Source organism: Netta rufina (genome assembly GCF_964035555.1).
Source record: "Netta rufina genome assembly, chromosome: 4".
NCBI lineage: Eukaryota > Metazoa > Chordata > Aves > Anseriformes > Anatidae > Netta > Netta rufina.
The window spans coordinates 76,820,478-76,844,313 of NC_140127.1; the positions used below are offsets into that span (position 1 = coordinate 76,820,478).

General features: G+C 73.2%; 4 protein-coding genes across 5 annotated transcripts; 2 read left to right on the forward strand and 2 right to left on the reverse strand.

Moving 5' to 3' along the window:
- Positions 1–1,431: 1,431 nt before the first annotated feature.
- LOC311209300 (uncharacterized protein C2orf81 homolog) lies at positions 1,432–3,399 on the reverse strand (the record flags this gene model as incomplete). Its single annotated transcript, XM_084286564.1, has 3 exons — positions 1,432–2,340; positions 2,801–3,010; positions 3,175–3,399. The coding sequence occupies 3 exons, from the start codon at positions 3,397–3,399 to the stop codon at positions 1,432–1,434; spliced, it is 1,344 nt and encodes a 447-aa protein (XP_084142690.1).
- A 1,006-nt stretch (positions 3,400–4,405) lies between these two features.
- WDR54 (WD repeat domain 54) lies at positions 4,406–10,477 on the forward strand (the record flags this gene model as incomplete). The annotated part of the gene is made up of 9 exons (XM_084286593.1): positions 4,406–4,630; positions 5,172–5,234; positions 5,363–5,429; positions 5,776–5,832; positions 6,076–6,203; positions 7,980–8,080; positions 8,262–8,424; positions 8,552–8,626; positions 9,020–10,477. The coding sequence occupies 9 exons, from the start codon at positions 4,406–4,408 to the stop codon at positions 9,149–9,151; spliced, it is 1,011 nt and encodes a 336-aa protein (XP_084142719.1). The 3' UTR covers positions 9,152–10,477.
- A 513-nt stretch (positions 10,478–10,990) lies between these two features.
- LOC311209393 (rho-related BTB domain-containing protein 2-like) lies at positions 10,991–15,725 on the reverse strand (the record flags this gene model as incomplete). 2 transcript variants are annotated; one of them, XM_084286709.1, is made up of 9 exons in its annotated part: positions 10,991–11,601; positions 11,682–11,787; positions 11,898–11,986; positions 12,176–12,326; positions 12,529–12,647; positions 12,984–13,906; positions 13,996–14,181; positions 15,303–15,406; positions 15,534–15,725. In XM_084286709.1, 9 exons carry the CDS (start codon positions 15,723–15,725, stop codon positions 11,432–11,434), a joined length of 2,040 nt encoding a protein of 679 aa, XP_084142835.1. In that variant the 3' UTR covers positions 10,991–11,431. The 2 variants fall into 2 exon arrangements, with proteins under 2 accessions (XP_084142835.1, XP_084142836.1); XM_084286710.1 differs by having other exon boundaries at positions 11,469–11,601; positions 11,898–11,981.
- A 2,315-nt stretch (positions 15,726–18,040) lies between these two features.
- Positions 18,041–23,619, forward strand: LOC311209329 (uncharacterized protein). Its single transcript, XM_084286601.1, is given in 16 exon segments — positions 18,041–18,173; positions 19,600–19,652; positions 19,747–19,859; positions 20,055–20,129; positions 20,559–20,651; positions 20,653–20,697; positions 20,838–20,915; positions 21,027–21,178; positions 21,286–21,340; positions 21,473–21,547; positions 21,646–21,766; positions 21,838–22,307; positions 22,309–22,549; positions 22,673–22,788; positions 23,063–23,117; positions 23,200–23,619. Coding segments are annotated over 16 exon segments (1,929 nt in total). The 5' UTR covers positions 18,041–18,087; the 3' UTR covers positions 23,301–23,619.
- The last annotated feature ends 217 nt before the right edge of the window (positions 23,620–23,836 follow it).

The following is a 23,836-nucleotide window of genomic DNA, read 5'->3' on the forward strand; positions in this document are numbered from 1 at the left end:
TACCTTTATTAAGGCAGACCGTTTGTCCTCAGCCACAGGATCTTCCTCTATCCCCACAGTGAGCGGCTGGGAGAGGAGCTCCTCCGAGAGAGAAAAGGCTCGGGGTGCACCTAGGAGGTCCGCTCCATAGTCGATCCCTCAGCCGAACAGAGCCCTCCTGCCTGGCTCGCCAAACTGACGCGCAGAAAAGACTCAACCACAGGGTTGTAAAGTAGGTACATTTTATTAATAGGTACACTTCACTGGTAGGTATACTTCATTAGTAGGTATACTTCATTAGTAGGTATACTTTATTGCAGTGCACCAGATGCACTTTTTGAGGGAAGCTATTCCCAATGCGCCCAGCAGTTTGGGGACACCGGCACCGCTCTTCTCCTTGGCACGCTCCTGGCCATCCCCTTCTGGTCGTTCCACCGGCAGCAGCACCGGCGGTACTCCCTGGGGAACGCTTCCAGCTCCCCCGGGCACAGGCAACTCAAAGCATCTGGTGCTGGATGAGCATCACCGGCCCAGCTCTGCCGCTGCTCCCTGGCCACGCCGGGCATTTCCCCGGTGCCGATCCCCGTCCCCAGCTGAGCCACCCCTGAGTATCAGCAGACCAGCACAGCCCAGAAATGGTTCTTTTTAGCAAAACTGGGGCACTTGTGCAGCCAGAGAGCTGTCAGAGCCAGCCCTGTGGTGGCTCGGTCCCCCAGCCGAGCTGAAAAGCAGCATGCTGGCGTGATAAATGATTGCTGCCGAGTGCTGCTTCCCAGGTGCTACGGTAGCACCTTGAGTTTATTTGCTTTGTTTCCCAGAGCTTGTGAAGAGCCCAACCTCACCACGTGCTGCATCCATCGGTGGCACTCAGCCCACAGGACGAGCCCGCACCCCCAGCATGCGGCGCAGCACCTGAGCTCAGGCAGGGCGAGGGGGCTGGTGGGCACGGGGCTGGTGGGCATGGGGCCGGCAGCAGGCGGGGAGCTGTTGGAGCTCATTCCCCAGCCCGTGCCCCATGGGTCACCTCCGATGCCGAGGGCTGTGCCCACAGCTCTGCCCTCCCAGCCCGGGGCTGCCCAGTGCATGAGGCCGGGGAGCAGCAGGGGTGCGGGCACCCAGCCTGACGTAAGGCTGTGCCTCGTGCCCAGGGTGAGGGCACACACGGTGCTTCAGGACACCGGGAGTCCCCGGTGCCAGACCCAGCAGCTGCTGGGAAATGCCCAGGAGAGGAGGGGAGGGAGCGGCGTTGGAGGCACTGGGTTAGGAGGTGGCTGCCAGCAGCAGCCCCGGGTCACACAGAGCCTACAGAGGGGAGCAGGGGGTCGGCACCCACAGTGCCCACGGCTCTGTGCGGGACACGCCGGGATGGGAGCGGGGCTGGCCCCGAGCAGAGAGGTCCCCACACACCAAACACTGACCCACAGCCTGGGAGGTGTCAGATGGGTGCTGCATTCAACGCGGGCCATAGCCAGTGACCTGGCTCACCGCAACGGTGGGGAAGGGCACAGCGGGGCGCAGGGGCCTCAGGTCCCGCCTGGCCTCCCCCATCTCCTCCTCCTCCTCCTCCTCGTGGTGTGCAGGGAGGCAGAGCCCATGCCTCTCGCCTTCTCCACGCCTGATGGTGACGCCGGGGGCCAGCCGGACGGCACCCAGCAAGGAGCCCAGCTCTGGGGGCTGGGGGCTGCTGGGCTGCCGGGCCCCCAGGGCAGGCGGCAGGAGCTGTGCCCCCCCCGCAGCTGCCAGCCCCAGGGGGGGCAGCGAGCTGCCCGGCCCCTTGCGCTGCACGGAGGGGCTCCGAGGCTCCCGGCTGTGCCGGCGGGCGGCCGGGGGACACGGCTGCCACTTGGCCTCCTCGCCCGGGTCCAGCACCTCCACCTGGGGCCGGATCCAGCGCCTGGAGGGGGCCAGCTGGGAGGTTCCCAGTGTGGTGCCAGGCTTGCCACACACCCTTGCCTTGCTGCGTGGGGGCCTCCCCGTCTGGATCTTCACCAGGGGTCTGCAGGAGAGAGGCAGCAGCAGCCCGTCCACGCTGACCTCCGCCGAGCTGCCAGCCTCCCTCTGTGCCAGGGGCTCCGGGCTCTTGAGGCCGGGCGAGGGCTTGGGCTTGGGCTGGTGCCGGGGCTGGCGGCGGGGCCGTGCCGCGGCAGGGCGGACTGGGGCTGGCTGTGGGGCTGGCTGTGGGGCTGGTCGTGGGGCTGGTCGTGGCGCTGGGCTGTGGGAGCTGCTGGATCTTCCCCTGGGTGGCTGGGGAGCGGTGAGCGCCCCGTCCTGCGGCAGAGGCGTGTGGGAAGGTGCTGGCAAGCTGTGGGGTGCCGAGGAGGCGCACTCGGCCTCGGACAGGACGGGGTCGGTGCTGGAGACCTGGCCAGGACACAGGGGCAGTGCTGGGGCAGGGCACCCCCCCTGCACAGCGGCACAGCCCCAGCCACGGCCCCCATGTGCGGCACCTGCCCAGGAAGGGCAAAGCTGGGGGCGCTCTGGGGGTGCTCAGCCTGGGCTGGCTCCGAGGGCTGCCCCCATGTCAGGGGGGGCTGCTTGGGTTGCACCGGGGCTGCTGCAGGCACTGGTCCCTCATCACCCACACAGCCCTATGGCATCACGCAGAGGATGTGGGGATGGGAACTGTTCCAACTCCCAAACAATGCCCTGAGCAGCCACAGCAAGCACCCAGACCCCTCCTGCCCCTCACCCAGACGTGGCCGTGGCTGTGAGGACCCCCAGGGCTCAGCCCCAGCCAGCCGAGCTCCCCACCAGACCCCACACACAGTAGGAAGGAAAACCCGGGGTGTGCGGGGCGCAGGAGGGGCCGGGGGGCTGTCACCTCTCTGTCCCCCGGGCGCGGGGACGGGTGCTCCTGCAGGACGGGAACTGAGCCCTGAGCCCAGGCGTCGATGGCGCAGGGTTCGGGCTCCTCGTCCTCCTGCCAGGCGCCACCTTCCAGCTCCGCGTCCCCCTCGTCCCGCGCCTGGAAGCGCCACTCGGCCACCTGCAGCACGGCGTCCCTCGCCTGGCTCACGGTGAAGGGCACGCGCTGCGAGCACAGGACCCGCCTCGGTGCCCGGTGCGGTGGCAAAGGGCAGCCGGGAGCGGGGCTCGCACGGGGACGCCTGGCAGCCCCCGGCCCCACGGCCACTGGGCGAGGGGCCCACGGGGACGGTGGCCACAGCGTCCCGCAGGCGGTGCGGGGCTGCCCACCTGCCGAGCCAGGTAGACGTGGAAGCACTCCTCCAGCACACGGCCCAGCAGCTCCTCCAGGACGTCCCCCACGTCCCCGTCCCCTTCCTCAGCCGCCAGCAGCGCCAGCCACTGCGCCTCGCTCAGGCACCCCGGGACGATGTCCGTGGGGACGGTGGCGGCCGTGGAGGGCCGGGACTTGTCCCCGCGCAGCCTGGAGGCGGCCACACGCTCGCGGGAGGCCATGCTCTGCACCGACACACCGCCGGCATTGTGGCCGTGCTGCCCGCGGCGCCCAGGAGGAGCCCGGCAGGGCTGGGGGCTCCCCGCTGCCGCCCGGCACCCCCTGGGCTGGCACCCCCGCACCCACCACACTCCCCAGTATCCCCCAGCACATCCCAGTGCCCCCAGCACATCCCAGTGCCCCTAGCTCCTCCCGGTGCCTCCAGTGCATTCCAGTATCCCCAGCACTCCCCAGTGCCATCCAGCTCCTCCCAGTGCCCCCAGCACATCCCCATGCCCCCCAGCCCCTCCTGGTGCCCCAATTTATCCCAGTGCCTCCCAGTTCCTCCCAGTGCCCCCAGCTCCTCCCAGTATACCCCAGCACATCCCAGTGCCCCCCAGCTTCTCCCAGTGCCTCCCAGCACTCTCCAGCATCCACAGCACTACCCAGTGCCCTCAGCTCCTCCCAGTATACCCCCGCATATCCCAGTGCCCCCAGCACATCCCAGTGCTTCCCAGTTCCTCCCAGTGCCCCCAGCACATCCCAGTGCCCCTAGCTCCTCCTGGTGTCCCCAGTGCATCCCAGTGCCTCCCAGCACTCCCCAGTATCCCCCAGCACATCCCAGTGCCCCCAGTGCCCCCAGCCCCTCCCAGTGCCTCCCAGTTCCTCCCAGTGCCCCCAGCCCCCCCCAGTTCCCCGCCCCTCCCGGTGCCCCCATCCCACCCCACCCCCCCCCAGCGCACACCCACCCCACGTTACTCCCCCCCCCCCCATCCCACGCCCCCCACCCGTGCCCACGGAGCCCCCCGGGACCCCCCCGTCCTCCCCCGCCCCCCCCCACCCCTCTCCGAGGCGTCGCGGTCTCCATGGCGACGCGGCCCCGCCCCGCGGCGCGGCGGTGACGTCTCCCCGCGCGTGACGTCATCACGTCGCGCCGCCGTCTCCGTCTCCATGGCTGCGGCGGCGCGGGGCTGAGGCGGCACCGGGGGCACCGGGGGGGGCACCGGGGGGGGCTCCGGGATCACCGGGATGTACCGGCGGGACAGGAGCGTGCAGCTGGGCGGCAGCAGCTCGGCGCTGTACAACAACCTGAGCGTGCTGCGCCTGCCGCAGCGCCAGCTGGCCTGCTTCTGCGCCGTGCACGGCCCCGCCGTTAACGTGCTCAGCGCCGCCAACGACGGCCTGGGCGGCTCCCAGCGGCAGCTGCGCGCCCCGCACGCCGCACCGGCAGCCGCCGCCGCCGCCGTCACGCAGGTGGGGCCGGCGGGGACGCCCCGGGCCCTCCCCCGGTCCCAGTCCCGGTCCCGGTCCCACCCGGTGCCTGCCGCGGCGCTGTCCCGGTCCCGATCCCGGTCCCTGTCCAGGTCCCGATCCCGGTCCCGGTCCCTGTCCCGGTCCCGGTCCCAATCCCGGTCCCGGTCCCGATCCCGATCCCGGTCCCGGTCCCGGTCCCGGTCCCTGTTTCCCATTCCCCTCCTGGCACCCCAAGGCGGGCGGCTCTCCCCAGTGATGCCCGGGCCTTGCCGCTCCCCCCCCGCCCGGTGCCCGGTGTCCGGTGAAGGCGGGCAGAGGCAGGGCCCAGCCGGGGGGGGGGGCTCCGGTACCGGGAGGAGGCGGCGGGGGGGGAAGGAGCCTCCCGAGGAACCTCCCGAGGGGCCCCGTGCGGGCCTGGGGGGTCACCGAGGTCAGAGCCCAGCGTGGCTGCGGGACGGGGTGGCCCTATTTTAGGGGGGGGGTGAGGGGTCCTGCCCGCAGCCCCCTCCCCAGCCCCTGACTGCTCCGTGCTCCCTTGCAGGCCGCCTGGTGCGTGCTGCCGGCCCGCGTGCTGCTGGTGCTGACCTCGCAGAAAGGCGTCCAGGTGAGGCGGCTCCTGCGGGGCGGCCAGGGCCGGGGGTGGGCTGGGGGCAGCCGGGCTCCGGGGCCCGGGGCTGTGGGAGCAGCTCTCCCCGCGGCCAGCTCTCACCCCGCTGCTTTTTCTCTTCCCAGATGTATGAGTCGGATGGCTCCGTCATGGTTTACTGGCACGCATTGGACATTGCAGAGCAGTCGCCAGGTGAGTGCCGCAGTGGGAGCACAGCAAAGGGCCCCCAGACCTCCCCGTGCTGCTCCTGGGGGTGTGGGATCAGGTGTTCCTGTTGGGCAGCCTGGTTCCTGCCGGCCTGGGACCCCAGCAGCATTGCTCCCATGTCCAGGCAGGGCTGAGGCAGGCTAGAGCTACGCGGCAGGTCAGTAGAAGGGTCTGGAGGAGGTTTTGCACCATCCTGACTCCTCTGCCCAGGCTTCACGTGGGCCTAGGAAGGCTGGAGGGGCCCTGTGGCAACCACAGGACTGGGGATGACACCCAGCCGGGTGTTCCTGTGGGCTGCCACAGGCTGCAGCCAGCTCTTGGTTCCTTCCAGCACAAGCCGTGTTTGCCCGAGGGATCGCTGCAGCTGGAGAACGCTTCATCTGCGTGGGTGAGTGACGTGGGGCAGCCAGAGGGAGGAGGGCAAGGCAGGGACACGCCGGGTGGCCTTCGTGGCCCCAGGTGGAACGGGGCGACGTGGGGGCAGCTGTGCCTGGCAGAGGGGTCGGTCTGTGCGGCCTCACACAGGCAGAGGGCTGGGGGGGAGCAGAGCACGGCCGCGGGCACGGCAGGAGCTGGGGGCTCGGCCGTGGGACGCGTCCCCGCTGACACCTCCGGTCCGGTCCCCCCGCAGGGACGTCCTCCGGGATGGTGCTGGTGTTCGACATCCCCCACAAAGGGACCAACGTCACGGTGAGCGAGGTCCTGGAGGAGCACCGCCACGCCATCACCGACATCGCGGCAGAGCTGGGCCAGGCTCCGGTACGTGCGTGGCCACTGGGGCCAGAGGTGCTGCAGTGGCCCCGGCCGTGGGAGGGGGCGCTGGGGGCTGCAGCTGCCCCTCGGCGTGGGGGCTGCCCGGGGCCTTTCCTGGTGTGTGGCACCGCAGCCAGCCCAGTCCCCGTGCAGGCTGTAGTGCAGCCGAGGCAGCTCCCCCTGTGATGCAGGGCACAGGCAGCTCTCACCTCCCTTCCTTCACCCAGGACGTTGGCTCCCGAGGCTGCTGTGGCACCGGGGGGGTGTCTGCTGTTAGGGGGGGGTCAGGACGGGTTCGGGTGAAGCCCTGGCTTGGGATGCCTCAGCCCCTGCTGCAGCCTGTACCCCAGCTGGCTGGCTCAGCGTGGCGTGAAGCAGAAGCAGATTGTGATCGGGAGTAGCCCCAAACGCTGTGTGTGCAGGCTGGCATTTCAGGGCTCTTCCTTCTGCTCAGACAGCTGGGAGCAGCCACCCCGTCAGCTGTCCTGGCTGTGCTGTCAGAGCCCAGCCAGTTCCTGCCTCTTCAGCTCCTCCATCTCCCCGTCTCTGAGCTGACCGAACCCCAGTCCCAGTCACCCAAAGTCTCAGAAACCAAACCGTGCAGAGGCAGAACCATCCTGACAGAGATGAGCTGAGGCCCTCCCGCAGGAAGGGTGGCTGTGGGCGTGTGAGTAATTGCCAGAGAATATCCTGTGATGCAGCGGGGTGCGTGCCAGAGCACACAGCAGCTATTGAAGCCCAAGGCCGGTCTGCCACACGAGCAGATGAGCAAAACCAGCCCTGAACAAACACACGCTGAACTCAGGCTCCCAGCGTGCGGGCAGGGAGCTGCTGGGGCAGACCCTCCCCAGGGCGGGGGGGCGCAGCCCTGGCACACCCCAACCCGGAGCAAGCCCAGGCGCCGAGCTGCCGGTGCAGAGCGCGGTTCTGCTCCCCGGGAGCGGGGGAGGCCGAGGGCAGCGCCAACGGGGCCGAGAGCTCCGCACCCGGGGCTGGCTGCAGGAGGTGCCTGAGGCCAGGAGCCTGCTTCCCCTCGCTAAATTCACCCAATGGACAGAGGTGTCCTGTCCGAGCTGCCTCTGACACCGCGGTGACCTTCCTGCTGCCGCGTGCAGATCCTCCTGATCACAGAGCAGGCTGCAGCCGGGATGGGGCTTCCTCCACTTCAGTTCGTTCTGGTTGACATTTCTGCAGATGCACTAATTGGCTTCCTCATTACTGGCTGCATACTTCCCAATGAGGACACTTTCAAACACTTTCTCTAATTAGGTACATTTAACTTGCTCTGCGCTTGGGACTCCCTTGAACAATTAACTGCTTAGAACTGGTTCCCAATTAGCCTGGATATGGAGCTTGTTTATGCGAAAGCTGCTCTCTCGTCTCTCATCTGTCTCTGGCTGACTTCTCTAACTCGCTGTGCTCGGACTTTGCTCTGTGGTTTGTTTGAAAGGCTTTCTAGCAAGCTTTGCACATGCAATCCGAGCTGCGTGTCGAGGTGAAGTCTGTTGTGACTCGAAAGCCGAGGGAGGAGATGTAGTGACTGTTCTCACAAATTTATCCCCTGTGTAATTAGCATTGCCAAACACCGACATGTTTCAACTGAAATGCCCGTGTACGATCACAGCCCAGCCTTCCTCGTTCACAGAATGTCAGCAGTTTCGGGGGGTAGTTGAGCTTTAAGCCTGTCCTGCTGCAGGCTCTGGCCCCGGTGCGCAGCAGCAGCAGCAGCTCGGTGCCTGGGGCCACCCCAGGGGCACTGCTGACCCCACGTCCCTCCTGCAGGAGGGGGCTGGGGACCTGGTGACTGCCGACGACGCGGGGGCCCTGTGCATCTGGCGCTCTGGAGAGGAGTTCACTTTGCTCAACAAGATCCCAGCCTTGGGGTAAGCCGGAGCAGCACGGCAGGATCCCCACAGCGAGGCGGTGCCGGACATCCCCGGCCGGACCCTTCCAGGCTCTTTTGTGGGACTGGGAGGGTGCTGGGGAGGACAGGAGGGGACCCCGGCCCCGGTGTGCGGGTGTGCAGCCGGGAGGGGAGGAGGTGACGCGTGCCCCTGTGCCCAGCTGCACCTGCTCCTCCGTGAAGCTCTGGAACGGGGTCGTCGCTGCTGGCTATGGCAACGGGCAGATTCGGCTGTACGAGGCAGCGACGGGCGTCCTGCGAGCAGAGGTCAACGCTCACGCTCGCTGGATCTACGCCCTGGACCTGGCGCCACTGACGGGAAAGGTGAGGGGGAAGCTGCCCGCAGCGGGCACCCGGCCTGCTGGAGCAGGGGCTGCTCAGCACCGTCACGCTGTGCTGCGCCCCTCTGGTGTCCTGGTCCCCACGGCCCCTCTGCTGCTTCCCTCCACAGCTGCTCTCGGGGGCTGAGGACTCCTTCGTTCACGTCTGGAAGCTCAGCAGGAACCCAGACACCGACGATGTCGAGGTGAGACCTGGGACACGGATATGGGCAGGGAACCTGGAGCTGGGATGGGTCCCTGCAGGGTGTCGCTGCCCCAGTGGGCCTGCGGGTCGGTGCTGCTGGGTCACGCAGCCTCCCGCGAGGTGCTGCTGCTGCTGGGGGCTGCGGAGCTGAGCTGCTGGCTGGAAGCCTCCTGGGCCCAGCCTGAGCTGCTGCGCGGTGGCCCAGCGCTGTTCCCTCTGGGCGTGATCCTGAGTCTTGCCCTCAAGCTGTGGGGCTTGTGGCCCTGAGCTGGGGAGTACCGGTGTGGCTGCACTGCTCCGAGCTGATGCTCCTGCAGGCAGGTGTGGGGCTGGGGCAGTGCTGGCTGTGCTCAGCTCCCGGTGCCGCTCACGCTGGCTCCTCGTCCCGCTGCAGATCGAGCACTGCCACGCCGAGTGTGTGACTGACACCCAGATCTGCGGCGCCCGTTTCTGCGACCCCGAGGGCTGCTCCTTCGCCGTGACCGGCTACGACCTCAGCGAGATCTTCCGCTACAGCCAGGTGTAGGCTGCAAGCGGCACCCTCGGGCCCGAGCCAGGCCACCAGGCACCCCCTGGCCCAGAGCTGTGCCCCAGCGGGGTGGCAATCAGTGCAGAGGTGGAGCTGAAGGGGACTCCTGTCACTCCCAAAGCAAACCTGTCCTCAGCGGGGCATGGCCGTGCACGGGGAACATCAGCTCCAAGCTGTTCTGGCTCAGTGGGACCCAGCTGCACGGCTCTGTGGGTCCCTGAGCCGAAAGCTGCCCCCCCTGCCCCCTCCTGAGCCCCCCCGGGAGGGCAGGAGGCAGCAGGGCTGATGTGTCTGAGCAGCGGCTGCCTCCACGCAGGCTCTGGTAGCAGCAGTGGTGGGGAGGAGCAGAACCGGCTCCCCTCTTCCCCGCGGCACCTCTGCTTCAAACAGGAGAGGATCCAGGGCGAACCTGCCCTGCACGCTGCTCCGGCCGGGAGGGCTGCGGGAGCCGCTCCCTGCGGGGGGGGCCGCACCCACGGGCGCTGCAGCGTGGGCCGCCCTGCCTCGGGGCAGCGTGGACGGGCTGGGGCGAGGAGCCTCCGCGCCCTGCCAGCCGCCCCGGGCACGGCCACGTCCCAGCGGGACCCCGGCTGGCAGCCAGCAGTGCGGGGCCGCAGCTGCGCTCCTGGGCTGGAAAAAGCAGAGGCGGCCGCACTGCGCTCTTCCAGGCCAGCTGAGCGCCCCAGGGACAGGCTGCGAGGTCACCCAGCCGAGCCGTGGCGCTGCGTGCCAGCAGGCTGTCCCCCTGCTCCAGCCCCCAGCCTCAGCCCGGCTCCCCGCTGGCTTTGACCCTGCCCCAGATTGGGGGTGCTGGAAGGGGGCACACGCCGTGCTGGGGCTCCCCCCACGTTCCCGGTGCTTCCCCCTCTGCGTCCAGGGCAGGGCTCGGCCCTGTCCCAGCAGTCGCTGTCCCCCTGGTCCTTGTCCCTGTCCCAGTCCCTCTCTGCTGGCTGCTGTTCCCAGGGCCCTGCGGGGGCAGGGGGGCCCCATGTGCGGGGGGGCCCTGCCCGGGGCAGGCCCTGTCCTCAGCAGGCAGGGAAGGAGCTTCCCGCAGCTCCCGGATCCGGCTCGGCCCCGCAGGAGCTTCCTGCAGCTCCTGGCAGCAGCAGGGTCCGGCCCTGGGAAAGGCAGCCCCAGCCCCAGCCCCTGCTGCTGCGCTGGGGGAGAGCCACACTGCGGGCAGGGGGCCCGCTGCCCATGAGTGCTCTGCCCCCAGCTGCGGGCCACAGCCCCTGGCCCCCATCGTGCCCCTTTCCCAGCACCTCTAAGCCCAAGTATCACACCCCCTGCTGTACCCCCCTGCTCATGCTGCACCCCCATGTGCTGCCCCCCCGGCTATGGGTCAGGACTCCGCACCCTGCCCTGTCCCCGCAGCCCCCCAGCCCCGTACCTCCCCCACAATAAACGCACCTGAACCGAGCCCCCCGCGTCTGCTCCTTGCTGTGGGACCCTGAGCAGGAGCGGGAGCCCCGTCCCGTTACAAAAGGCTTTATTAAAGGTTAAAACTCGGCGCGGCGAAGCGCGGCGCCCCACTCACAGTGGTTGGGAAGGCGAAGGTACAAAGAGCCCTTGAGGCGGGCGCAGGCGCCCGGGAGGTTGTGCTGGGTCGGGGCGAGCGGAGTAGAAAAGTGTACAAAGGGTTGTGCAGCGCAGGGACACCGGGACGGGGACGTCGGCCCCGCCGGGACGTGTCCAAGGCACAGAGATGACCGGGGTGAGCCGGGGTGCCCTCGGCGGGCAGGGGCAGCTCCTGTGGCACACGCAGCCCCCGCGGCCCCTCCGCCCTCCCGCCCCGTGCCCCGCTCACAGCTTGGCCCCCACCTCCGCTGAGGCAGAGGAAGGGGGGAAAATAACAGCACCAGAGAGCCCGGCCGGGGAGCCCCAGCCCGGGGAGCCAGCACCCTCCCGCGGGGCCCTGGCAGGGGAGGGGGCAGCAGAGCCCCCAGCCCCACAATACTGCTCGGTCAGAGGTAGCACCAGCGCCGGCCGGGGTGGGGGGGCCCTGCCCGGCTTGGCACGCCGCCGCCCCAGGGAAAGGCACCGCGGGGCGGCGGCAGGGGGGGAATGGGGCCGTAAACCAGAGCGGCGGCGGCAGCGAGCGCCTGTAAACCAGCCTGGGGACGGGGGTGTAAACAGGCAGCCCCCAGGGCCCGCAGCGGCCGCAGCCCCGGGGCAGGGGGGGCGGAGAGGGGAGCCCCCCGCTCTGTGCCAGCCGGAGCGCGGCCGTGCCCCCTGCCCCAGGGGCGCGTCACGGCCGTGCCCCTCGTGCCCCTCGCTTCAGGAGACGTGGGGCGAGGGGCGCCAGAAGCACCACTTGCTGCGGGTGTGCTGCTTGCGCTGCAGCTGCTCCTCGCGATCCCGCTCCTTCTTGGAGCGCAGGTACAGGTCCTCCTCCTTCAGGTACCACACCGGCGGCCAGCGGTGCCGCTCAAAGTGCGCCTGGTTCTCTGCGGGGACGGCGGCGTGTCACGGCACAGCCGGACCCGGCACAACCGGGGCCATCCCTGCCCGGCCCCCCGCAGCCTACCTGGGGACATGAACTTCATCTCCCGGGGGAAGCGGCGGCAGACGCTGTTGTAGTTGGTGCAGATGTAGTGCAGGCACCAGGCGGCCAGCTGCCGGGCGTTGTGGAACTGCAGGCAGGGGATGGGGGGAGCCAGGGCTGGGGATTCACAGCCCGGAGCCCGCCCTGGGGCTTCGTGTCCCAAAACAGCCCCCACCCTGTGCCCCCCACCCTGCATACCTGTGTCATCTCCAGGTAGATGATCACCTGCTCGTCGATCTCCACCTGCTGCATGAAGGCTCGGAGCAGCTCGTCCACGGCGTACTGCTCTGGGGGCAGGGAGGGGGGCCGTGAGCGCCGGGGGACGCGGTGCAGCCATGCGGTGGGGTTACACCGGGCTTGTCGGGCTCTTACATAAGGGCCCCGCTAATGACACCCCCGGGCCACATCGATCCCGTCCCCATGGCTCCGTAATCGTATTGGCAGCCGACGTCAGCGGGGCGCGGGGGGGGGCTCACCTGTGAGCGCCTGCAGCCGGGGCAGGCAGAGGCGGTTGGTGAGGATGAGGAGCTCCATGGCGTCCAGGTCGGGCGTGGGGGTGAAGACACCGGTGTAGAGGAAGTCGAGGACGGCGCGCAGGCAGGCGCAGTTGGTGCCCGGCAGGGAGACCTGGAGGGACAGGGGTTTGGGGGCCGGTCGCTGGCGGTGGGGTGGGCACTGCAGCAAGGACGGACCCTGCCCCGCCACCGGCATCGCTCACCCCCCCATGGGGACACCATGGGCGCAACTGGGCCCCGTGTGCCCCGTGCCAGCACAGCCACAGCTCCACGACAGCCTCATGGTCCCCCCCCCGCCATCCCTGTGCCCTCACCTCGGCAGCGTAGCTCTCCCGGAAAGCCCCCCGGAACATGGCCATCATCCAGTCGCAGCCGGCAATCAGCAGGGGCTTGTGCGCCGGCACGGTCCCGTCGTCCACACGAAAAACCACGTCTGGGGTGGCACAGGGACAGGCTCAGCATGGGGCAGGCACCCCTCGGCTGTGTCCCTGTCCCACACCACGGCTGCTGCAGGGACGTGAGCCCCACGCACCGCAGCCAGCCCAGCACAGGGACAGCAGCACAGCCACACGGGTGCCAGGGGTGGCGTGGGGAGGGGACGAGGGCTCTGGGAGTGCAGCCCAGCGTGGCCCTGGTGGAGCGGCAGCGCTCAGGGTGGCCAGGAGCCCAGGTCCATGCACAGCCCAGAGGGAGCCGAATGACCCAGATGGAGGGGAGGGAGCCCGTGTGATGTCCCCAGCAGGGCACTGCCACCCCTCGCCCCCTGTACCTGCGAAGACCCCCTTCCCCAGGCACTCCTTGATGCGGTTGGCACGGCGGACGTGGAAGGCCTTGGTGATCTCCTGGTTCATGAAGCTCTCCTTGTTGAGCACGTTGGCCACCATCATGCGCAGGTCGAAGACCTCCAGCAGCTCGGCGATGGTGGCCACCTGCATCAGGTCCCCGCGGGCCTGGTCCAGCCGCCCGGTGTAGAGGTACTCCAGCACGGCGCGGAAGGGCTCCGCCTGCACCAGCCGGTCCATGCACACCACCGTCATCCGCTTCTCCCGCCCCGCCACCGGGTCCTCCACCAGCTCCCAGCGCATGCTGACGAAGCCGCGGCCCCACGCCGACAGGTCGCGGGCACCGGGCACCGCGCCGTCCCCCGCCGCCGGCCGCAGGGCGTCGTCGCTCTGCGAGGTCCGCAGCGGGGCGCGCGCCCCCTCGCCCAGCGCCCCCCGCTCCCCGTCCAGGCTGCGGGCGCGGGCGGCCGGCTCCTTGGCCGCCCCCCGTGGCCCCTCCAGGGTGAAGAGGTCGTAGAACTTGGAGCAGGAGGTGGCCAGGTAGACGCGGTGGGCGAAGACCTGCTGACCGCCCTGCAGCTGGAAGACGACGTCGGCGCAGAGCGGGGTGCGGAAGAGGGCGGCGGGGCCCCAGCCGCGGCTGGCCGGGGGGTCGGGGATGTGGATGACGGGCGGCGGGGGCTTGGGGGGCAGGAAGGGGGCCTGCAGCAGCGGCCGCTGCATCTTCTTCAGGTGGGACTTCCAGAACTGCAGGTGGCGGCGGGAGATGAGGGCGGCCCGGATGGCGTTGTCGAAGACGTCCTTGATGCCGAACTGGGCCACCACACTGGTCTCGTAGTAGGGCACGCCCAGCTCCTTGGCCACCTCGTGGCCCCGCTCCGGGGGCAGGATGTCCGTGGGCTTGATGGGCCTGGGGGTGCAGAGCGGGGCCGTGTCACCGCATGGGGGGGCCCGGACCCCAACCCCGACCCCCCGCCCGCCCACCGGGCGCAGCCTCACTTGGCCAGGGGGCGCCGGGCGCGGTTGACGGCCTCCAGGTCGGCGTAGCGCAGGTCCAGCTGGCAGCCCACCAGGATGATGGGCGTCCGCGGGCAGAAGTGTTTGATCTCGGGGTACCACATGGTCTTCACGTGGCGCAGGGAGTTGGGGTTGGCCAGCGAGAAGCAGAGCACGACCACATCCGACCTGCGGCGAGGAGAAGGAGGAGGAGGGGGAGGAAGGAGGTCAGCGCAGCCCTGTCCTGGCACAACCCGCAGGCGCCACGTGCACCGGCGGCTGCAGGGAGATGCCCACCAACAGCAGCCGGGACAGGGGCAGAGCAGGCGCAGGGGACCCGAGCCCCGTCCCGTGCCCATTGTGGGGCCGGACCCCTGTGGGAAGGGACCCTCAGGGCGGCCGGGAGCAGCCGCGTGGCCGCCAGGCCGGGTTTGTTTTTAGTCCGTGCCTTCCGAGACGTGACCAGGAGCCGCGTTTGGAGCTGGGCCCGTGCCGGGGACCAAGATAGACGCCGTCCTCCCGCCCCCCCGGGCCCCTGGCCAGCACGGGAGCTGCAGCTCAGCCGGCACCCGCTGCCCTGCAGGGAAGGGGACGGCAGGGTGGTGGCACTGGGTGCACTCTGGGCACCCCGGGCTGTGCCCCCTCACCCGGGGGTGCCCCCATTCCCACCGGGGGTCCCTGCCCCCCCACACGGAGGGGAGCTCAGAGCTCACCAAGCCAAGCTGGCGCGCTGCGGCGGGGCGATAAGAGCCTGGACGTGCCAGAGGCCACGGGGAAGGGGTTGTTTACAGCCCAGCCACTTGGTACGGGGGGGGCATGAGGGGGCGGGGGCTGTCACCCTCTCGGCCACAGCCACGGTCACAGCCACGGCCACGGGGATCTCCCGGTGCCAGGACGGGCTCAGCCGCACAGCACCGGGGCTCAGTGCCTGCTCTTGGCCACGGCCGGGGACCCCTGGGTCCTGCCCCGGGACCCCAGGGCCGTGCAGCCCCGGGTGTGGTGGGTCCCGTGCGTCCCAAATACCCCCCGGAGCCCCCCGGTGCTGCCGCTGCCTGCGGGGACACCCCGGGCACCCAGAGCTGCCCCCGGAGCCGGTGCCTGCCCGGTCCCTGCGGTCACGGTGCCCCCGGGGCTGCAACCGGACACCGGAGGGGGGTGGGAGGTGTGGGGGGGGGCAGACCTCTCCCGGCCCCCCCGCATCCCGCCCGGCCGCGAGTCGGGTCCCGGGGGGGGGTCCCTCGTGCTCGGCGCCCCCCGCCCGCCGCCGGGGCTCGGAGCGGGGCCGCGCCCCCCGCGCCGCCCCCCCCCACCTGCCGTAGGCGAAGCGCCGGTCCTTGTGGTGGTCCCCGAAGGTGTCCCAGAGCCGCAGCGACACGCTCACCTCGTCCACCACGTCCCGGGAGCGCTCCAGCACCTGCGGGGGCGGCGGTCAGCGGCTGCCCGGTGTGGGGGGGGGGCTCCCCGGGGGGCTCGGGGGTCTCCCCCCCGGGGTCCGGGGCCGCCCCCCCCTTACCCCCCCTGTCCCCCCGGTGCCCCCGCACCTCCTGGCAGACGCGGTACTGGTCGATGGCCCACACGGTGGGCACGTGCGTGGCCAGCAGCTGGTACTGGCTGAGGGTGGCGTTGCAGGCGCGGGCGCAGATGAGCCGGGTCTTGCCCACGGCGTTGTCGCCCACCACCACGCACTTGATGGTCTCGACGTTGGGCCGCTCGTAGTCCACGTCCAGGTCCATGGGGCCCCCGCTCAGCGCCGCGCCCCGCGCCGCCCCCCGCCCATCCCGCGCCGCCGCCGCCGCCGCCGCCGCCGCCCGGGCCCGTTACCCCGCCCGCCCCGCCCCTCCCCGCCCCGCCCCGCCCCGCAGCCAATCCGCGCCCGCCCCGCCGCGCCGAGCCCCGCCCCGCCGGCCACGCCCCGCGCCCGCCGCCAACCCGCGCCGGCCACGCCCCGCCAGGCCACGCCCCCTCGCCTTCCCCCCCCCCGCCGCCAATCCGCGCCCGCCCCGCCGCGGCCCCGCCCGCGCGCGGACAAAGGAGCGCCGCCAGGGGGCGCCGCGCCCACGTGACCGCCCCCCGCCCCCGCGCTCCTCGCGGCCGGCGGCGTGCGCGGCCAGGCCCCCGGTGGGCGGGGCCCTGCTGGAGGGTCACGCCCCTGGTGGGCGGGGTTATGCGTGGAAGCCACGCCCCTCCCCTCGCCACGCCCACCCGCCGAGCGCCGACGGGGGGGACGGCGGAGACACCGGGAGCCGCGGGGGCACAGAGCGACAGCGGGGCCGCGAGGGGCGGTAAAAGGGACAGCAGGGACAGCAGGGACAGCAGCAGCACCGGTGGCACCAGTGGCACCAGCAGCACGAATGGCACCAGTGACACCAGTGGCACCAGTGGCACCACCGGTACCAGTGACACCAGCAGCACTGGTGGCACCAGTGGCACCGCCAGCATCAGTGGCACCAGTGACACCAGCAGCACGAATGGCACCGGTGACACTAGCGACACCAGTGACACCAGTGACACCAGTGAAACCAGTGGCACCAGTGAAACCAGTGGCACCGGTGACACCAGTGGCACCAGTGGCCCAGCACAGCCAGCACACGCCTTGCACAGCGGGCCAGCAGGGACACAGGGGTGCAGCAGCATTCACAGTGCCACTAGCAAGATCCAGTACAAACCAGTGATGCTGTAGGCCTCCAGGCCTGCCCGCTGTCCCGCCGTCCTGCTGTCCCTGCCCCCACAGCCCTGCCGGAGCCCCGCGGTGCCCACAACTCTCCTGCCCCAGCACCTCGGGGTGCCGGTGCTGCACCAGGCCCTGTGGGCACACCGTTCCCTGCCGCCCGGGTACCCCCCCGTGCTGGAGCTCTCCCTGTCCCCGGCTGCCTCCTGTGGGTCCCCGGGGGCTCGGGGCTGTCCCCCCGGGACTGGGTACCACAGTTTGCCGGTGTCCCAGGGCATCGGTGGCTGCTGCGGCCGGGGCCCCTTGTTTTGGGGGTGTGAGGGCTGTGGTGTCTGGGTCCCCGTGCCCTTATGGGCTGCAGCTCGGCCCCCCCCGCAGGGGTCCCCAGCGGTGCCCCCTTTGCTCGCATCAGAGAAGGGACCAGGACGGGCCCGGCGGCCGGGGACTGCGGGACCGGGTCCCGGCCCCAGGCCGCCAGCAGCGACAGCCGAGCTGGGGAGAGCTGGGGGGGGGACAGCAGAGATGGGCACCCCCGTGTGCGGGGCTGGGGGCGGCTCGGGGCGCTGCGGGACACGGGACGGTGCAGGGACACGGGGCGGCGCAGCGACACGGCGCGGGGGGGGCTCATCCCCGCCCCCCGGGGGGCGCCCCCCCCGCCCGGCCGCAGCTGCCGCTGCCGAATTTTTTCCCTCTCTGGGGCTTTGGGGCTCGGAGGCCGCGGTGACCAAATAAGGGCAGCGGCGCCGGGCGGCCCCGCGCGTGGGGAGGCCGCTCCCGGGGGGCCGGGCCCCGGGGGGGCTCCGCGTCACGCGCCGCATCCGCCCGCACGGACCCCGCCGCGCCCGCACCCACGTCCCGGCGTGGGACCCCGCGCTGCACCCACGTCCCGGCCCCCCCGGGGCGCTCTGCCCTGCACCCGTGTTACGCGTGGGGCCCCGCCGTGAGCCCCTGTCACCGCGTGGGACCCTGCCCTGTGCCCACGTCACGCAGCGGGACCCCGCATCGCCCCCACGCCGCGGTGTGGGCCCGCGCTCTGCCCACGGTACCGCGTGGCACCCACGAGCCCACGGCCAGCCCACGGACCCACGCCCCGCACCCACGCCCTCGGGCTCCCGAACCGGCGGTGGGGATCCGGCATCGCCGCGCCCCCGCGTTCTACCCCGGGCCGGGCCCCCCCCGGCGGCAGCGACCCCGTCCCGGGCGGCCACCGGGCGGCTCCCGTGCACCGGTAACGGCCCCGCCGCCGGTAGCGGCCCCGCGCCCCCTCCGCCGCCCCCTCCGGGCCGGGCACAGGGCGCGGGGCTGGCGCGGCGCCCGGTCCCGCCCGGTCCCGCCCGGTCCCTCCCCGCCCTCCCGGCGGCGGCGGAGGCGGGGCCGGGCCGGGCGCAGGATCTGTCCGGGCGGCGCGGGGCCGGGCAGGGCGCAGCATGGGGGCCCCGGGGCTGGACCGGCACCGGCTGGCGCTGCTGGCGGCCAAGGAGGACGTGGGCAACCCGCGGGCGGCCACCAACTGGTGAGGGCACCGGGCACCGGGCTACGGACGGGCTCCGGCACCGGGCACGGGCGGGGACCGCGACGTGCGGGGCAGCGGGCGGGGGGGAACCCGGCGGGGCCGGGGAACCAGGACACAGGAGCCGGGACAGGGGGTCCTGGGCCGCACGTGGACACGCGCACCGGGACCGGACGAGCGTGGCCCCGGGGAACGGGGACGGCGGGACGGTGCCGAGACGGTGCCGCGGCCCCGGGGCTGGGCCCCGCCCGGCGCTGAGCCCGCGGACCCGGGCAGGGAACCGGGCGGCCCGGCCCGGCCCGTCGGGCTGGGAGCGGCCCCGGGGTGCGGGGCCCGCCGGGGCTGAACGGCTCCGGGACGCGCCAGGGCCGGAGGGAGCGGCCGCGCCCCCGCACCGGTGCCAGCCCGGGGGTGCCCGCAGCGCCCCGCCCGGCTCTGCCATCCCCCCCCCGGCCCCACCGCGTGGGGACCGCGGCTCCTGCCCGGCCCCGCCCGGGCGTGGGAGCCCCGCGCCCCTCCCGATGCCGGCGGGGCGGCGGCGGAGCCTGTCCCGGGACCGGTGCCGCTCCTCCCGCGGGAGCCGGGCCGGGAGCCGGCGCCCTCCCGACACCGGGCGGCCGCGGTCGGGGCCGGCTGTCGCCGGGGCCGGGTCCCCCGGGGCTGGCGGCGGCGGGGCTGGGGGGGGCCGGGGGCGGGGCCGCCCCTTTCCCCGCCGCTTCCCGGTGCCGCGCGGCCCCGCGGCCGCTGCCCTCTGCCCCGTGGCCCCGAGCCGCGCCGTGCTCCAGCGCGCCGCTCCCGAGCCGTGCCGGAGCCGAGCCGAGCCGTGCCGCTCCGCACGCGTGCTGCTGGAGCCGGGCCGCGCCGTGTCCCCGGCGCGCAGCGTGCCGCCACATGCGGCTGTAATCGGAGCCGTGCCGAGACAAAGGCGGCGGCGGCTGGCGGGGAATGCCGCCCCGGCGGGGGGCTCCCCGGCCCCCCCGGCTCCAGCCCCGGGCGCACGAGGCCCGGGGGCGCCGGCGGGTCGGGGCTGCCCGGCCGCTGGGGGGGCTCTCGGGCAGCGGGGAGAGGCCGGCTCGGGGCCGGTATCACCGGGGGAGAGGGGGGGGGCGGGCACGGGCCGGGGGGGGGTCCGGGCGCTGCGGCGCTTCCCGCGGCCCCATTGTCCCCTGGGCGGATGCTGCCGGCGGCACTTCCACGAATTCAGCCCGGCGGGCAGCGGGGGGGGCACGGCGGGGGGGTGGGATGGGGTGGGCACGGCGCGGGGGCCGGGCACTGGTGGGCGGGGGCCGGCGGGGCCGCGCGGTCCCGGTGCGGCGGGGACCCGGTGCTGGATACCCGCCCCCCCCACGGCCCTGCCCCGGCTCCTCCCGGCGCTGCCCCGGGGGGTGCCGCTCCCCCCTCCGGGCTGCTGATCCCTCTGCCCCCCCAGGGCCGTCTTTGCCTACGAGAAGCACCATGACCTCAAGCTGCTGGACTCCGGAGGTACGGAGGGGGGGGGACCGGCCGCTGCCTGCCCCCGCAGAGTGCGCGGGGGTCCCGCAGCGCCCGACCCCCCCTGACCGCCCCCTCCTTGCAGCCGGGGGCGCGGACGAGCTGGCCGGCAAGTTCTGCGCCAGCAGCGTCATGTACGGGCTGTGCCGCCTCCGGGACCCCGCCACCGGAGCCCCCCGCATCGTCCTCATCAGTTGGGTGAGCGCGGGCCGGGGGCTCCTGCGGGGGGGCGCTGGGGCTGACCCCGCCGCCTCGCACCTTGCCCCGGGCACGGCCGAGGACCCCCCCGGCCCCCAGCCCCACGGCCGCGGCGGGGGGCTCCGGCCGGCGGCGGGCGCGGGGCGGGAGGGGCGCGGCGGGGCCCCAGCCCTGAGCCGCCTGTGCCCGTGCCAGGTCGGGGAGAAGACGCCCGAGTCCCAGCGGCAGGCGTGCGCCGGGCACCTGCCGGCCATCAGAGCCTTCTTCAGGGTGAGTCGGGGCCGGCGGGGGGCCGGGGGCGGCCCCGACCTGGGGGGGCTCCCCCCTCCCCTCCTCCCGCCCCCCAGCCCGGGGCAGCCCCGACCTTTGCTTGCTGCGCTCAGTGCATTCCTGGCGCTGCTGACTCAGGCGCCGCCGTTCCCAGTTCCCAGCCTTGGCCGCCGACCCGGGGCTGTGGCTGGGCTCCCTGCCCCGGCCGGATCCTGCCCGGCCCCGCAGCAGCGGGGAGGCTGCCCCGGCCCGCCCAGCGGGACGTCCCCGCGCCCCGATCCGTCGGGGAATGGCGCCGGGATCCCCCGGGGAGCGCTCGGGGCGGCCGCGGGCCCGTCCCGGGGGGAGCGCGGGTGGGGGGCTGCGGCGGCCGGCGCCTCGGCACCCCCGCGGGGGCTCGGGGCTGATCCCGTCCCCGTCTGGCGGCAGGAGGCCAGCGTGGTGCTGAGCGCCCGGCGCGCCGAGGAGGTGACCCAGGAGGGGCTGAGCCGCGCTCTGGCCCAGCTGGCCCCCGCCGCGGCCCCCCCCGGCCAGGAGGGCCCCCCCGGCCGACACCGAGGAGCTGGTGGTGAGCGGGGCCGCCGGGGACGGGGACGGGGAGCGGGACCGGGACCGGGACCGGGGCCGGCGGGGCGAGGGCGAGGGCGCCCCTCTGGGTGCTCGCCGCCGCCGCCGCGGGGCCGCCCTGAGTCCCGGCCGGTCCCGCAGGGCACCAACTACCGCAAGACGAACCCGGCGCTGGAGATCCGCCGGACCCAGCGGGACTCCTTCTGGGCGCAGGCCGAGGTGAGGGCCGGGGCACCCCGCGCGGCCGCCGCTCCCGGGGGGCCCGGGCTCGGTCCCGGTGCCCATCCCCAGGGGTCCCGGCCCCGCTGAGCCCGGTGCCGCCCGGCGCAGCGCGAAGAGGAGCAGCGCAAGGAGGAGGAGCGGCGGCGGCTGCTGGAGGAGCGGCGGCGCTGGGAGCGGGAGCGGATGGAGGAGGAGAGGCGCGAGGCGGCCGAGCGCGAGCAGCGCTTCAGGGAGAAGGAGCGGCTGATCGAGGAGCACCGGTGAGCGCCGCACCCCCGGGGGCACGCAGCCCCCCCGCGCCCCCGCAGCGGGACCCGAGCCCCGGCGGCCGCCCCGGTGCCGGCCCTGAGGGTCCCCGTCCCGGCAGGAAGGAGCAGGCGCGGCTGGAGGCGGAGGAGCGGAGGAAGGAGAAAGCCCGCTGGGTGAGCGGGGACGGGCACGGGGGGACGGGGCACGGGGACGGGGGGGACGGGAGAATGGGGCACGGGGTTGCCCCGCCCCAGCGGGCTCACCGCGACCCCATCCCGTTCCCGGTCCCGGTCCCGGTCCCGCAGGAGCAGCAGCAGCGGGAGCACGAGGAGGCCATGCGGGAGCGCTCCCGGCGCTCCGAGTCCATCGAGAAGGCGGCCGTGAGTGCGGGGGGGGCGGGGGGAAACGGGACCACCGTGGGCGTGGGGGGGGGGTTCCGGGGACCGCCGCTGACGGCTGTCCCGTCCCGGTGCTGCAGGAGGCGGCCGTGCTGGTGTCCCAGCGCCCGCAGAACCCCCGGGATTTCTTCCGGCAGCGGGAGCGCGCGGGGTCCACCTCCGGGGCTCCGCTGCCCGCCGGCCCCGTGGGCGCCCGGCCCGGTAGGTGCAGGGGGGGGGGTGGGAGGGGGGGGGCCGTGCCGGGGGCCGGCTGCTGACCTGCGCTCCCCCAGGAGCCCGGCGGCCGTTCCTGCGGTACCAGCGCAGCCTGACCGAGTCAGCCTTCATCTTCCGCCGGCCGGAGCCCCCGCCCTCGCCCTCGCCCCTCGACCCCGGGGCTTTCAGGGCGGCGGCGCCCCCCACCAGCCCCCGCCGCCCCCCGCCGCCGCTGCCCGCCAGCCCCGCGGGGACGGGGCCCCCCCCTCGCTGTGCCGCCGCGGGGGCTCCCAGCCCAGCCGGGGCAGGGCCCCCCCCCGACCCTGCCGGGGTCCCCGCCCCCCCGCCAGCCCCCCCCGCGTCGGGGCCCCCCGACGGCACCCGTGGGGCAGAGCCCGAGCCCCCCCGCGGCACTCCCGGGCTGGGCTCCCCCAGCACCCCCGGCGGGGGGCTGCCGCTCCCGAGCCCTCCCTGGCAGCCCCCCCCGGGGCCGGCCGTGCCGTCCCCCACCGGCAGCGCGGGGGCTGAGGCTCTGCCTCTGCCCAGCCCCCCCCAGCACCCCCTTGGATGAGGAGGGTCCCCCCCCGGGCACCCCTCCCCTCCCCAGCCCCCCGGCTTGGGGGTCTCCGGGGCTGCCGGTGGGGCCGGGCGAGGGGGCCCCGAGCCCCCGGGGGGGGTCCCCTCCCCCTGGGCTGGTGCCTGCCCCGGTGCCCCCGCGCGGCCCCAGCCCCCCCAGCCCACTGCAGGATCCGGCCCTCCCCAGCCTGGCAGCCCAGGAGCCGCAGCAAGGTGGGTGCCCGCAGCCCCCTGCCCGCTGCGTGGGGCTGGGGTGGGGGTCCTGCACGCTGCGCCCCCCAGCCCCAGCACCTGGGCTGGTGGGGGGGGGGCTCAGCCGTACCCGCATCCCCCCAGGGACCATCAGGGAACCCGAGCAGGAGCCAGCCCGGAGCGACTCGGGGCACAACGGCATCGGGGACCTCGGGCACGGGGGGTGGCCAGCCCCCTGGGAGCAGGACCCCCCTGGGCAGGTAGGGCTGGGGGGGCTGGGGGCAGGTGGTGGTGGCATGGGTGGGAAGGGCGGCACCTGCGGCAGGTGGGGGGCAGCGGGGGGCTGGGGGTGGATATTTGGGGGCTGGGAGGGGACAGCAGGGGGAGCGGGAATGGGACGGGGGAGGGACATGGCAGGGCAGGGGCTGGGGAGGGCAGGATGGGGCTGGGGGGGCAAGATGGGGCTGGGGGCAAGGGACAGGACTGGGCATGGGGGCCCTGAGAGCAGGGGACCCCCGGGGCCCTCTCGTGCAGGGGGATGAGCCCAGCGACACCATCCTGCCGGAGCCACTGCACAAAGCCAAGCCAGGTACCGCTGCGCCCCCCCCCGGCCCCCCCATGTGTCCCAAGCCCCCCGGCCGGGCTCAGCCCTCACCCCCTCTCCCCCCCAGGCTTCGCCCTGCTGCTGGCCCGCGATGCCCCCCACCAGCAGCTGCCCGCCGGCAGCAGCCCCCCAGCTGAGGACGAGGACCTCTCCCCCCATGCTGTGTAGTGGGGGGGACAGCAGCACACCACCCCCCCCAGCACCACCTACTGTGCCCCCCAGCACCCCCCCAGCCCCCCATGCATTGGCTGCCCCGCACCTCGCCCCACTGCCCCACGCTCGGTGTGGTGCCTGCAGCCCCCCAGCCCCCCCCCAGCACCACCTCTTGCACTGGGGCCGCTGGCCCCCTACCTCCCCCCCCCCCCCCCCCCATACAGCAGCTTTGGGAAGCAGCCACGCACCCACAGCCCCGACCTACCTGTGCAGCACAGGGCTGGGGGGGGACAGGGGTCCCCACATTGGGGGGCACAGGGCAGGCAGCAGGACCCTGCCCCCCCCGCGACCCCCAGCCCCCCCAGTGAGACGCAGTGGCTGTTAAATAAATTTTAATGCACATGAATGAGGTGGTGGTGTCAGCTGGTCCCCACGGGGTGCAGCGGGGCCAGGGTTAGGAACGGTGAGGAAAGCAGAGTGGGGGGGCTCTGGCCCCCTGGGCTGGGCCCACAGCTGCTCATGGTGGGGTGAGCCCCGAGCACCCCTCGGAG